At 37.6% G+C, this 15,145-nt stretch overlaps 1 protein-coding gene across 6 annotated transcripts in view; it reads right to left on the bottom strand.

The window, feature by feature from the left end:
* NINL (ninein like) overlaps window positions 1–15,145 on the bottom strand; it is a 142,855-nt gene that overhangs the window by 70,676 nt on the left and 57,034 nt on the right. For 5 of the 6 annotated variants that reach the window (XR_002776781.1, XM_023522014.1, XM_011377986.2 and 2 more), the window contains exon 2: window positions 4,171–4,364. Coding sequence is in view for 5 of the 6 variants with exons in the window: in XM_023522014.1 (XP_023377782.1) it covers window positions 4,171–4,353 (183 nt within the window). In the remaining variant the exon portion in view is untranslated. Of the gene's footprint in view, window positions 1–4,170; window positions 4,365–4,545; window positions 4,619–15,145 lie in introns of all 6 variants that reach the window. The other variant, XM_011377987.2, reaches the window with a different exon arrangement.

Raw genomic sequence — 15,145 nt, 5'->3', positions numbered from 1 at the left:
GAGAACTGGGGATGTCTCTCACTCCACCATGTTTCTGCAAAAGTTCTATATCCTTATGTTTTAAAGTGTCTCTTGTGAACAGTTTACAGTTGGATTTTTCCCCCCAATCTCAAAATCTTCATCTTTTAACTTAAACATTTAATCTACTTACATTTCATGTATTTACTGATATATTTGGATTTAAATCTATTTTTTGCCTTCAATTTTACTTGTTTTTTTCTTCTTTCTTTCCTCTCTTTGGATTTGTTGATTTTTTTAAGACTTCATTTTTCCTTTATTAATTTAGAAGTTATACAGCCTATTTCCATTCTCTTATTGTTTATCCTAAAATTTTCACCATGACTTTTAGCTTACCAAAGCTTACTATCAATCAATACTTTTAACCTCTTCCATGACATTTACCTAACTCCTGACTTTTATTCGTTTGTTATCATGTATTTTAACTATATTTTAAATCTCAACAAAATATTGTTTTACATAGTAAATGTACATTTACAATTATCCAAATATTTACCCTTTTGTTTTTCACTTGCATTTCTGACCTTCTGTCTGGAATAATTTTCCATCTACTTGAAGTACATCCTTTGGAATTTCATTTTGCTTAAGTATGCTAATGCAAAAGTCTTTTAGTTTGGTTGTCTGAGATTTTTTAATTTTATTCTTTTTTCAGTAGAAAAATTATTAAAAGAAAGTGGAAATGACCCAGATGTCCATGAATAGAATAGGTTAAATAAATTGTGATAGAATCAGAAAATAAAATAAGACAATGTAAAAAAACAAGCCACTGATAAGAGACAACATGAATATATCTCACAGATATAATACCGAATAAAAGAAGCCAGAAAATATGTACTGAGCATGTATTGCATATTCCATTTATATAAAGTTCAGAAACAGGCAAAATGAATATGTAATATTAGCATAAGGACAGTGGTAACCTTTGGTGGCAGATGGACTGCAAGAGAACATGAGGAAGGATTCAGGATGCTATTTATCAGGTGTGCTCAGTGTGGTATATTCACTGAGCTGCACACATTTATATGTGCTCTTTTCTCTCTGAATGCTTCAATGAGAGTAACACAGAGAAATCAACAGAAGAAGTTAACTAGGTAGGTCAAAATGTTACCAGTTAAGTGTCAGAAAAGCAGGTTTGATACTGTAGATCCCAGCATGCTTCCCAAATCTGGCACAGAATTTGAATAAACACCTCTATTGTTGACATTGAGCACTAAATGCAGCTGTTGGCTTGTGAAAGCCTCTGCGTGGGATATGCAGGTAGCACAATCTGACACTGGATTATTTACGTACTTGTTTATTTCTTGTCTTCCCCAACTAGCACGTGATCCCACTGCAAGCATACAGTAAACGCTCAACGAATACTTATTAGATGTGTTTACCTTTATATCCTTTCAAAATTGAGCAAAATTCACATTCTTGCAGATACATTCTTCACCGTTATTCTTTAAAGATATTTTTGCTGAGTATGGAACTTAGATTGACAGTTGATTTCTTCCAGTACATTGGAGATACCTTTCCACTAGCTTTTGGCTTCTACTGTCACATTTTAGAAGGGAGCTGTCAATCTAACTATTTTTAGGATATGTTTATTTTTTCTGGCTGCTTTTTACAACTGAAGGGATGCAAGCCCAAATAGCAAAAGCACAATGGCTAATTTACTTACAGTTCATCTTTACCCTATAGGGGTTATGCTTTAGGATCCTCCCTTAAATTTAGGACTCATTTCTCAGATTCTCTGCCTTGGTTGAGCCTGGGTTTTGACATATAATTCCCTGACCCTGTGAAGGTCCCCAAGACACATAGCAATTTCACAGCAGCTTACTTAATACCAGAAAATATTTTCCAGGTAAATGGGGTTTTATGTGCTTAGCTTAACCTTTTTTGGTACAGGACTTATCAAAGATTTTTAGACTGATAATTTCTTGTTTGCTCTTTACTGTTTTCAAGCAAGATCTCTGTTTTTACTATGTTGTTCAGCTTTTTTAGTAGCTCTCACTGGAATGTTGGCTTTAGTTTGCTAACTTGCTACTACTAGAATATCTGAAGCCTCTTCATTCTTTTATAGAACTGCATAAACTTTCATTATATATATCTACCAGAATTTATTTAATCAATCTCATACTGAAAAAGCTGTTTCCAATCTTTTGCTGTTTGAATCAATGCTAGAATGAATAACCTTACATATATTTCATTTCACATGAAGACATTGTATTTCTTTCATTTTTATATCCCTAGCCTCTGAATGTTGCCTAGCACATAAGTGCTCAGAAACACTTGTTGAATATATGCAAGCAGAATGAAATGGCAGTTTTGCTGATCTAATCTCATATATATTTTTTGTCTTTGATAATACTTATTAGCTGCCTTTATCCTATCCATTAGTGGGATCTGATAGCCAAAAGAGATGCCATTTTATCTGATACCATTTTGACTCTGTTTCTATGTTTTTGTGTCCTTTTCCTTCATAGGTCACAAAAGAAGAAGAGACACCCCATGGATAACTTCAGGTCAGACTTCATTCAGACCACTAAGAGAAGCGGAGTGACTCTTAAATTTATCCAACACCGGACTTGCATTTTGGAAACAGAAAATCATGGGTGTAAGAAAGAATGGAGTTGGGACAGATTGAAAGACAGATGGATGAACACGCACAGAGCTTTGCAAACTGAATTAATCAGAAAAGGTCAGGCTCCTGTCACTGCTTGTTATCTGTCTCTCCTTCTAACATATCTCCCACTAGTGTGTTAGAAGTAATTTCCAGCCTCCTGGAAAGAATTACAACTTAGAACAATTGCTTTTCAGAATGCATGTGACATGGGAAAAGTCAAAAATATCAAACAATCCAAGTTGATTTTCTCTTTGATTTTCCAATACTGATCTTTTTTTATTTCCTGTCACATTTTATATTTCTAAATATTATACCATTTCTGCACATACAAAGCATAAAGTGGAGAAAGGCTTGGGAATTACATAGTTTGTTTTATAAACAGAGCCTGCAATTGGAATCTGGGCCCAAAAGTTATTCTTTTGACTTCAAATTTTCCAAACTGTCAAAAATAATCAAGGAAACCAGATCATCTGTTTATATTTTTTAAATCACCAGAGTATTGATTTTCACAAATGTGCCTTTTGCTCATCTAGGTCCCAAATATAATTTCAAGTGGTATCAAGAAGGACTAGAACATTATGTATCAAAAACACATCTGCTTAAGTACAAAAAAAAAAAGCAGCAATAGAATAAAGAGACGGTTCTCTACAAAGGAATAAAAGTACCCTACTGACAAGCATTAGCTACACAGGACAGTGGGTGCTTTGGGGATGTTAAAAAAAGGCCAGGATTCTCTCCCTATGCCAGCAATGAGGATTTCTTTTTGCTGTTGTTTTTCTTTGTTTTTGTCCAAAGGCCAATTCAGGAAAATTTGCAGGCTGGACTTTTTTTTCTCATTCAAAATGAAAATAGTTTTATTGCATTCTGTGGGGGGAAAAAAGCACTCTTCCTAAAAGTTATGATGACAAACAAGATAACAGGCACTGTTTTTAGCACTAACATGCTAACAGGAAGTAGGAAGAAGGCAGGAGGTACTTTTTGCTGTTTCTATCAGGAAAGTTTCGATTTTGGTTCTAGATCACCATTCAGATGACCTTGAATTTCCCAGAGAAAATCACTCTCCAAGTTCATATTTTCTATCCAGCCTAGATAAAAATCACAGGATACCTCTAAATATAGGTATACTTTTGTTCCTTAATAGTAGTTTGCAATTTTGTCCAGCTACTAGATGAATTTCAATCTGTATAACTTTATGAGACAATTTACCCTCGAGGTACTCGTGTATGAGTTGCCCAGGGATCCAGCCTTGTATTTTTGTGAACTACATGCCACCCGCTCAGACCATAAGCCCGTGACCCCTGCCAAAAAAATCACTCAAACATCTTCCTGGAAAAAAACAAAACAAAATCTCTGGAAGTAACTACACATCATCTTAAGGAAACACTTTCTATAATGTAGGGGTTCTATAGGAAAAACACCATTCCATTTCCTAATAACTTTCCTTTGACAAATTACCTTTATTCGACTAATATTTATCAAATGCCTGTAACAGCCAACTGTAGTACTCTGAGCTTTTCATTATGAGAATGAAGTTAAATACCCACCCTGGCAAAGTGGTCATTTCCAAGAAGTGTTTGCAAAATAATGGGCAGCTGCTTTTCTAGATGAAGCTTAAGGCAGAGTTGCGTCAGCTCCTCCCGGTCCAGAAAGCCTGTCCCTGTGGTATCACAGCTGCTGTAGACTTCCTTGAGCTGTGAAACATAGTGGTTCTCTTCTTCTTCATCCATCCCATAGCAGGCTGAAAATGCCAGGGGAAAAACAACAACAGTGGTACACAATTACTGTCATACCTCATGCATTCTTCCACTGTTATGATCTCAGGTGATATAGTACAGGTGCAGGGTAGGAGATGTGTGTGTGGGCAAAGGGCATCCATGACTCTCTTAAGTTTAAGTGGGACTGGGAAGAATCAGCTCCACCTTTGCAGGAGAGGCCAGAAACATGCTGCTAGAGAGCTGGTCCTCCTTCGCAAGAACTAGATTTCTTTGTTCACTAAAAAAAAAAAAAAAATCTATTACAGAATAATCAGGAAAAAGAGGTAAGCATAAAAAGAAATAAAATCATCTAAAATTTCACCACCTAAAAACTCATTAGTAATACTGTGGCAAATATACATTCTAATTTTTCTCTATACATATACAAGTATGGTTTTTTTCCTTACAAATATAAGAAAAAATAAAAACTCCAATAAAAATAGAGGACATCAATAAACAAATCACAAAAGAAAAATATATTGTTAATAACCATCTAAAACTGTTCAAATTAAAACAAAGAGATACTATTTGTGACTGTCATATTATCAAGAATAAAAACTTTCACTACTAACCGAGGCTCCCAGAGAAGGGGAATCTCACAATTCCTGAAGGAAGTGACAATTAAAAAATGTTTCAAGAGGGCATTTTGTCTATATGTCAAAATTTTTTTCAATATTTTAATTACCTGACCTTGTTATTTCACATACATGAAATTCCTTACAGAAGCTCCTTGTACTAAAGGAAACAGTACTATAGACAAAGAGTTCATTGGAGTATTATTTATATAAGGAAACAAAAAGAAAATAACCTAAAATATCCAACAAAAGAAGAGTTTGCTAAATTATAGTGCATTTATATAGTAGACTATGAAAGTCTTGAAAATTACATTTCTTAAGAATAATAGCATAAGAAGTATATTGATAAAATATGAAGGCAGGATAGAAACTGTTTATAATAATAGAGCTAATATTCTTACTGGTCAATATACATATAATAATTCATTTATGGCTCATAACATTTCTATCAAGAAAATTCTGTAACTTTCTATGAGAAAATATATTCAAAAAAGAGCAAAGAAAAAAAGAAAAATACATCAAAATAGTGTGGGATGATTTTGTGGTGCTATATATTTATATTTTCTATTTTACATATTTTTATATTTCTTAAAATTTTATAACAAGCAGAACACTTTATAACCAGAAAAATGGTATTAAAACACAAAAACATTAAGATCCTAAAGATATTAGGATGAACCATATAAATTGCCATTATTTGACCATTTTGACACACAAAAATGGCAATTTCATTATGGTTCAGCCTATTATATAGACACAGGACCTAAGGGACAATTCTAAAAAGAAGAAATATGACAAGTAAACAAACATGGAAAATCAAGCAAGTTCATTAATATTCAATGCACAAACATGAAACAATAAAGCAACAACTTTTACTAATTAGGTATAGCATGCATTCCTTGAATGCCGTAATTATAAAGCTGTAATTTTGAAATGGTCAGTGATGGTCACTCTCCACAGCCCACATGGGGCAGAGATGGGGCTTATCAGCATGAGAACTGCATGAGGGATCAAGCCCTGTTCACATCAACCTCCAAGCGGAAAATGTGCATGCACATCATCTCACTCAGGGAAACAACAGAATTGATGAAATAAAAAAGCTGGCACTGTGTAGAATCTTCGTAGTGATGTTTCACTGCAATTTCAGGTGAGATGGCTCCCCTGAGCTTTTTCCCCACCAGCTTTATTGAAGTAGAATAGACAATTAGTTGCTCATATTTACAGTGTATAGTTCAAGTAGTTCAGTTGTACAGCATAGTGATTCGAGATCTACATAACTCATGAAGTGGTCGTCACTCCATTAAATCTAGTACCCAGTTTCAGTTGTACAGCATAGTGATTCAAGATCTATATAACTCATGAAGTGGTCACCCCATGAAATCTAGTACCCTTCTTCCCCTTTACATATTTTTTTACAACATCGTTGACTATTTTCCTTATGCTGCACTTTATATCTTCATGACTATTTTGTATCTATCCCTTTGTACTTCTTAAACCCTTTGCCCTTTTCACTATCTCCCCAAACCCTCTCCCATTTAGTATCCCTCTAAATATTCTCTGTATCTATGAGTTTATTTCCACTTTTGTTGTTGTTATTTTTTTCTTTATTCCACATGAACGTGAAATCATGCAATATCTGTCTTCCTCTATTTGACTTATTTCATTCAGCACAGTAACCTCTAGGTCCATCAAGGCAATATCTTTTTCTATCCCCTTCCTTTTAGTCTGTGTGTGTCTTTTAATCTGAAGCGAGTCTCTTGTAGGCAGCGTATGTAGGGATCTTGTTTTCTTATCCATTCAGCCACCCTATCTTTTGGCTGGAGCACTTAACTCTTTTCCACTTGAGGTATTTGTTGATAGGAATGTAGTTATTACCATTCTTTATTCCTGTTTTGGATACATGTTTTTTCTTCTTAACGAAGTCCTTCCAACATTACCTTGATGCTGATGAATTCCTTTAGATTATTTTTGTCTGGGAAGGTCTTTATCTGTCCTTTGACTCTAAATGATAGCTTTGCTGGGTAAAGTATTCTTGGTTGTAGATCCTGGGCTTTCATCACTTTGAATATTTTGTGCCAGGCCCTTCTGGCCTTCTTTTGAGAAATTAGCTACTTGGGTGATCTTATGAGTGCTCCCTTATAAATAACTAATTGCTTTTCTCTTGCTGCTTTTAAGAGTCTCTCTTTGTCTTTAAAATTTGGCATTTTAATTATCATGTGTCTTGGTGTGACCCTCTTTGGTTTTTTTTTTTGTTTTTGTTTTTTTTTTTTGGATTTTCTGAGCTTCCTGGGGTTATATGTCTATTTCTTTCACCAGGTTAGGGAAGTTTTCCATCATTATTTCTTCAAATATATATTCAACTTCTTGTTCTCCCTCTTCAGGTATCCCTATGACATGGATATTGTTACCCTCAATTTTGTCCCATAGGCTCCTTAAATTATTATTATACTCTTGGTTACATTTTTCTTGCCATTCTGATTGGGTGTCCTTGGCTTCCCCATCCTCTATATTGGTGGTTTGACCCTCTTCTTCATCCATTGTGTTGACTACCTCTAATATACCCTTCATCTCAGATAATGTATTCTTCATTTCTGACTGGTTCCCTTTTATAGTTTCCATTTCCATTTTTACATTTTTTTACCTCTTTGTTAAAGTTCTCACTGAGTTCATCCAACTTCTCTTAATTTCATTGAGCATCTTTATAACTAATGTTTTGAATTTTTCATGTTAGATTGCTTGACTCCACTATTCCTAGATCTCTGTTCTGTTCTTTCATATGGTTTCTGCTTCTTTGTCTTCCCATTTTGGCTGCCTTTCCGTGTCTGTTTCTAAGTACTAAGCAAAGCTCCTAAGTCTCTTGGTCTTATTAGCATGACTTTGTATGGTAGGTGTTCAGCAGCATAGCCCTGAGAGGACAGCTGCAGGACAAGTTCAGCCCCAGGCTGCACCCCTCCAGGACCACCTCTTAAGATTCAGCAAGCAATCCACAGATGCTGTGCTTACAGTTGCCTCAAGAGGCCACGCCAGAAACCAAAGCCAGCTGCCACCAGTGTGAGTCTTGGCACTGCTCAGCAAGTGGCACAGGACTCCCCAGTGACACCACTAGATATGGCTTGGGTAGGGCCGTGAGTTGAGGGAGGTGAAGTTTCAAAGAATCCTCTGGGCGGAGTGTCCTGCTATCCAGTTTGATGACCTCTCAGCTATGGCAGCGGGCTGAGTCCGCACACTGGAAGTGAGGAGGGCTCAACAGAGGAACAATGGATACTGCCGGCACTTCTGTCTAGGTGAAAGCCTCACTTCTGGCTCTCTCTCCAACAACTCAGTGTCCCGCTGAGTCCCTGGTGCCCCCACGGACAGCCGACCCAGTGCTGGTGCTCAGAGCAAGCAGGTCCTTCACCAAAGTCTGGTCGCAGACATGGCCCCCTTAAAAGGAAGGTCTGCAGCTGCTAGCTGCAGCTGTCATAGCCTCTGTCTCACTTAGCCACTGGGGACCGGGCAGTCTCATATCTTTACCCCCTCCCACCTCCAACCATTGCAGGGTGATTTCTTATTTCTCTCCCTAGTTGTAGGGCTTCTGTTCATCTAGACCCCAGGTGACTCTGCTTGCTGACTGCTCCATGTTTCTTTCCATCACAACTTTGATGTGGTCGCAAGAGGGGATGAACGAAGCTTCTATCGTCTATGCCATTTTGCCCCTAATTTCCACTGAGCTCTTAATGGAAATCCTACTGATCAGCTGTCAAAAGAACCAGTACTCATCCTGTGGATGAACAAACTGGTTCACGGTTTCATTTCATGTAAAATAACTTGCTCAGCAAGCTGTGTGGGCCTGCCTTATCTGCTCATCAAATCATTCATTCACTTTTCAGATAGGAGCATGGAAGTTAAGAAAGGGCAAAAAAAGGGATGAAACTGTGAACATATGTCCCTCTCCCAGACTGTTTAGAGAATGAAAATGGACAGAAGAAAAAGGAAAACATAAGCAATAAATTAGAAAACAAACTACTGATATTTATAAATTCTAATTTTTGATAACCCAGAAGTAAAATGACAGAACTTAACAGTAAAAAAGACAAGTGGCCAAATTCACAGTATCTGAAAACCAAAGAATTAGGGCACAGAGGATAATAAGTGACCGGGAACCCAACTGCAGAGCTAACCACACTCGCACCTCCACGTTGCTTCTGTTGCCCAGACTCTCCTTGCTGCCCTGCCTGTTCCTCCATCTTTTTCTATTTTACCTTAACTCTAAGCAATTCAAGAAATTAGAAGTATATCAAGTAACCTAAAGCAATATACAGATTCAATGCAATCCCTATTCAAATGCCAATGGCATTCCTCTCAGAACTAGAACAACTAATCTTAAAATTTACATGGAACCACAAAAAACCCTGAATAGCCAAAGAAACCTTGAGAAAGAACAAAGTGGGATATATGCTCCCCGATTTCAAACTACACTACAAAGCTACAATAATTGTGCTGGCTGGAAAATTACTGTTTAGCTATCGCCCATGGGAACATAACGCTCTAACAATAAGCTTTCTGCTTCTGTACCCACCGCTTGTACAACCGACCTGTGGGTTGACAGTTAATAAAAAGAAGAAAGATAGACTTGTGTGTTCAAACAGGATGAAGAATGGAGTTTAGGGCTTAAAAACTCTGTACCTCTACATTTTGGGGCTGCTTAATTTGGGGTCTGCGTACCCCTGGCAGACCCAGCTGGCTGAATAAAGAGTGTGTTTCCTATAACTCACTGATTTCTGATGGTCCATGTGTCTATTGGGGGCTGGCGGCTACAACATAATCAAAAACAGTATGGTACTGGCATAAGAACATATATAGAGATCAATGGAATAGAACAGAGACCAGAAATAAATCCTTGTTTATATGGTCAGTAATTTACAGCGAAGGAGGCAAGAATATTCAATGGGGTAAAGATAGTCTCTTCAATAAGTGGTGTTGGGAAAAGTAAACAGATACATGCAAACAAAATGAAACCAGACCACTTTCTTACACTATATACAAAAAAACAAAACAAAACAAAACAAAAAAAAACCCACCTCAAAACGGACTAAAGATTTAAATGCAAAATGCAAAACCATGAAACTTATAAAACATAGGCAGTAAACTCTCTGAAACTGCTCTTACTAACTGAAAATCACGTATGTGATAAGGTAACCCAGAACATGTAACAAACTCCTATAACTCAACAATAAAAAGCTAGTAACCTGATTGAAAAATGGGCAAAAGACTTGAATAGGCATTTCTCCAAAGACATACAAGTGGCCAGCAAGCATACGAAAAGGTTCTCAACAGCTGTAATCATTAGAGAAATGTAAATCAAAACCACAATGAGATATTATCATTCCCATTAGAATGGCCACTATAAAATTAAAAAACAACAACAACAATACAGAAAACAAGTGCTGGGGAAGATCTGAAGAAACTAGAATGCTGTTTACTGTTAGTGGGAATGTAAACTGGTGCAACTGCTATGGAAAACAGGATAAAGATTCTTCAAAAAAACTAAAAATAAAATTGTCATGAGCTATCAATCACACTTCTTGGTATTTATCCAAAAGAACTGAAAGCAGGATCTCAAAGAAATATTTGCACTGCCATGTTTGTTGATCATTCACAATAGCCAAGAGATAGAAATGGCCCAAATTGACAAATGAATGGATAAAGAAAATACACACACAATAAATGAAATGTTATTCAGTCTTTAGAAGGAAGAAAATTCTGAAACACAAATGAACCTCAAGGACATTTTGTCGAGCAAAATAAGACAGTCACAAAAGAACAAGTACTGTATGATCCCACTTATATGAGATATTTAGAGTAGTCAAAATCTTGGAAGAGTAGGATGGTAGTTGCAAGTGGCTAGGGGATGGGAAAATGGGAGGGAATGTTCAATGAGTATAGTTTCAGTTTTGCAAGATGAAAAGTTCTAGAGATCTATTGCACAACAATGTACATATAGTTAACACTAGTGAACTCTACCTGGTAAAGAGAGTAAACTTTATATTATGGCTTTTTTCCAAGATCAAAAATTTTTAAATAATAAAAAATGTTTTTAAAAAAAGCTCAAAATTTGATGGCTTGCTTTCTAAAATTGGTTCTATTCTAGGACAGACTTATCTGTATTTTCTTCTTCCTTAAAAAAAAAAAAAAAAATCAATCCCAAAGCTCCAGAAAAAAAAAAAAAAAAAAATCAATCCCAAAGCTCCAGGCATCCTCCATAAACAAAGAAAGAGAACCAGTTTTAGGGAAGGGGGATTACTGGAATAATATAATATTTTTCCAAGCAGACAAATGGCAAAGTCCCACCATGTGGGACAAGGACAAACACACATGCACCAAGTACAACCTCATGAAATTTCAGAACAAGCCACAAAATTGTCTAAAGAGAAAAGAGCAATCCCACACTCACAGCACCAGAGGCTGGAGTGGTACAGCAAGGACTCTCAACATCAAGACTGAGAGAGTTTGACATCCTGAGGAAAGATTATTTTCAACCTAATCTGGAAGCTACCAATATTTGTACTTGAGCAAATTGAGGGACTAAAGAACAGAGACTCATGGACATGGACAATAGACTAGTGGTTATCAGAGGGTGGTGGGAGGGGAGGAGAAGGGGGAGTGGGGAGCCGATGGGGTAAAAGGGGTCAAATATGTGGTGACAGAAAGAAATCTAACTATGGAAGACGAACATGCAATGCAATATATATATGCCTTACAGTTAAATTGTACACTTGAAACTTACTGGATTTCGTTAACCAATGTCACCCCCCAAAAAAATAAATTAAAAAAAAAAAGAGGAAAACGCAAGATCAAGGATAGGTCACATGCAAGTAGTGGAGACTTACAGGAGGTGTCAATGTAAGAAACATCCAAACCTGTAGAGAATTTTTAGAAGAGTTTATTTGAGCCAAATGGACTTCATATGCCAGGGAGCAATATCTCAAACACTCCAAAGAATTAACAGCTTTGTAGCTTCTGTTTATACATTTGATTGAGGGAACAGAAGGAAAACTACATGAAGGTGAGAGGAAGTAACACTAGGGATGGGATTAGAGAGTAGTTAAGATTATGTGCTCTCTTGAGGGATCTGAAAGGGGGCGTTTCTGAAGGGGTGTTAATCTAGATGCACGGAAACAATGAACAGGGCTTGCTTAAAGCCAAGATAAGCCTTTTAGCAAAGAAGTTGTATGCCTGGGGCGTGACTACTCACAAGGACCTGCCCAGTTAGCAATTTATAATCAGATCATTCTGTGAGGTTACTTTCCATAGAATCCTTTTTTTTTTTTTTTGGTCTACAGAGGGCACCTCTGAGCAGACCCAGAGGTCAACCCACACAAAACAGATACTAGGGAACCAACAACAGGTCCTATGTACAAGTGACCATTTGAAAAATAACAGATAGGTTTATGACAGAGCTAATAGAGCATTTGGAAAAGAATAAGCACTTTAAAAAGTAAATAAGTAACAACTAAAAAAACATTAACCTCTATAAAGTCAAACTTGGCACAAGAATGCAAATGTAATCGTGCTCCACACAACATGACAGTGTGGCAATCAGGCAGCACTACCCTCCACTGGGGTGACAGGAAAGCCTTGAGGTGGCAGCGGCATCTGAGGTAACAGCTCTGGAATGTAGCAAGGGGAGGTGGTTTAGGACAGGGGACTTGCAAAACAGGAGTAAACAGTTCTGGAGAGATATGGGTACCTCAAGATGCTCTGTCCCATTTATGGCCCGGAGTGGTATTTCACAGGCCTCCATAAGACAACTACAGAAAGGAGTCATAATAAGTGCCTACCACTTCCATTTTCGCTGTGCATTTTTTTCTCCCTTTTTGGCTCCCTCCTCTCCCTCTTCTTCATCTCTCCCCTCTCTTAATTTCTCAATCTCTCTCCACTTCTCCTCCCTCTCTCTCCAGGAACTGGCCGCCTCTACCCCACTAATAGTGAAGGCCTGGGTCAGATACTGAGGGTTATCTGAGTGAAAGACACCCTGACTTGAGACATTGCTCTCAGGTGAACTCTGGCCAGTCCAAACCCTGCAATATCAATTGAAAGATAAACATATAGCATCATCCAAAACAGGAGTAAACAGCAGGGAGGGGATTAGTGTGGCCTTTCCAGCTCAGGTCACTGTCATCTAAGCGGAATAATCACTAAACTAAGAGAATTTGTGTTTTCATTTAGTTTTCTTCCTCTGAGAGAAGCTATACCTTCTCATGAAGCCCACGTGTGCATACATACACTTCTGCTCTTGCCTTATGACATTCTGAAACAGCCTCACTCCAGCAGAGCTGGCAACCCCCCAAAAGGAAGCAGTTCTGTTATCTCGGGTTTGAGTATCGACTACTGCTGTCTGATTTCCTGATCGCACAGACCTACCTCTTGTAAAAATGATATAAGGGTATATTTTTATTTTCCCCACAAAATGAATTACACCAAAATTTGCTTTTCTAGTTCTCTTAGTTTGTCTGTCCAAGCTTCCTCTGGACCTAAACCTGATGTACATGACAAACAGCATGTGGGGTGTCTCCAGAAAGATAGTCATGGTTCCTTGGTCTGTCAACCTGTGGCTGGCCGACTGGGGTAGCCAGTGCTAGGCAGGGATAGGGGCATAGCAGCGTCCTACAAGCTCAGACACAAAGGGTGGGGACAGAAGACACTAGGTAGGGGATCAAATCCTATTTCTACAAATGTCTTACTAAAAAACTGCTTCTCCTTCCCCCTCCAGAAAAGCAATCAACCTAAAGTACAGAATATTAAGGTGAGAAAGACCCCTGACCAACTGAGAACCTACAATACATCAACCACAGGAATCTTGTTTGGACTCCTCAGGCCTGCTTGTGAGGCCAGAGGCCAGAAAACCCCTTCCCCTATAACCCTATAACAGGGCTCTGGGAAGGAGAAAAGAAATACAGGAGTACAGTTCCCTGAACTCAGCTGGGGTCTGGGGTGGAGTATAGGCCTCAAGGCAAAGTGGTTGTTATAAATAATAAATGCTCCAGGAGGTTCAAGGGCCTCTCTAGTTTCTTTATCATCTGAACTAAATTATTTAATCCTACTCAGGATTCCACATATGCATAAAATGTTTACACACCAGAAAACATCTGAAAACCAGGCCAATCGGTAAATGAATGCAGAACTTGGACAAAATACAGATAAAGAGAAGCACTTGGTTACTCATGGTTTTTTATTCTTTTGAAATTGGAGACAGTAGAATCTCAATAATTCTAATGCTATAAAGCTCAATTTAAAATACAAGCATAAACTTTGCTATCAGGTGAAGCAGAACCTTGTTTTCACCCTGGGGAGAAGAACTTGCCCCCAAACCACCTGGATGCCAGACAGTGACAAATGCCACTGGCAGGCACTCTGCAGAACAATGCAGCCCTCTGGAGGCCAACAGAGCAATGTGTTGGGTTTGCATTTAACTGATGCACAATGATGAGGAAATTTAATCTGTGCCCCTAGGAACCTGCTGAGTATTGAGAATAGGAATGAGAATCATGGTTTCTTAGAGCAGCTAGGGGTGCTGATATTTGTGGACCCAGAGTATTATAACAGGAAACAGTTCCAAACAAGGCTTTTCATAAAAACCTGCTCATCCATAATGACTAGGACCAAAGGTAGCCATTCTAGGGCAGTTTATTCTTTATCTAGAAAGATATTACAACCTTATTAAATATTGAAGCCAGTCCTTGGGTTCTAGCAAAGCAGACCTCAACGCCACCTTAAACAGCCTTGCAGTTAGTAATCAACATTCATAGTTTTGAGCTTTTATGATTAATTTATGCATTAACTTTTCATGTTTTTTTCCTTGTATTTCAAAATTTATACTATTTATTTACTTTGCCTACGTAGGCCTTAAATAGTAGCAATAAGGCTTGAGAAGTTATCTTTTTAATCGAAGAGATTCTCCAGTCTCAACACTATAAACATAAATTAATACCACATTTAATTGGTAGACATTTAGACTAAAAACTATAAGGATATCAAATTCTAAAACTGTCCTAGAAAACCTATTTTTCTGAAGTCTCATAAAGAAGACATTGTGGTACATACAATGTCAAATTCTAGGGTAAGAGTGTCGTTTTAACATGGGCTCTTTCTAGCTCTGTGGACAAGTTACTTCAACTCTCTGTTCCTCAGTACCTCAGCAGGGTGTTGTG

This window comes from Pteropus vampyrus, unplaced genomic scaffold, assembly GCF_000151845.1.
Source record: "Pteropus vampyrus isolate Shadow unplaced genomic scaffold, Pvam_2.0 Scaffold327, whole genome shotgun sequence".
In the NCBI taxonomy this organism is placed as follows: Eukaryota; Metazoa; Chordata; class Mammalia; order Chiroptera; family Pteropodidae; genus Pteropus; species Pteropus vampyrus.
The sequence above is the reverse complement of the archived record's forward strand: the minus strand, read 5'-3'. Positions and strand labels throughout refer to the sequence as shown.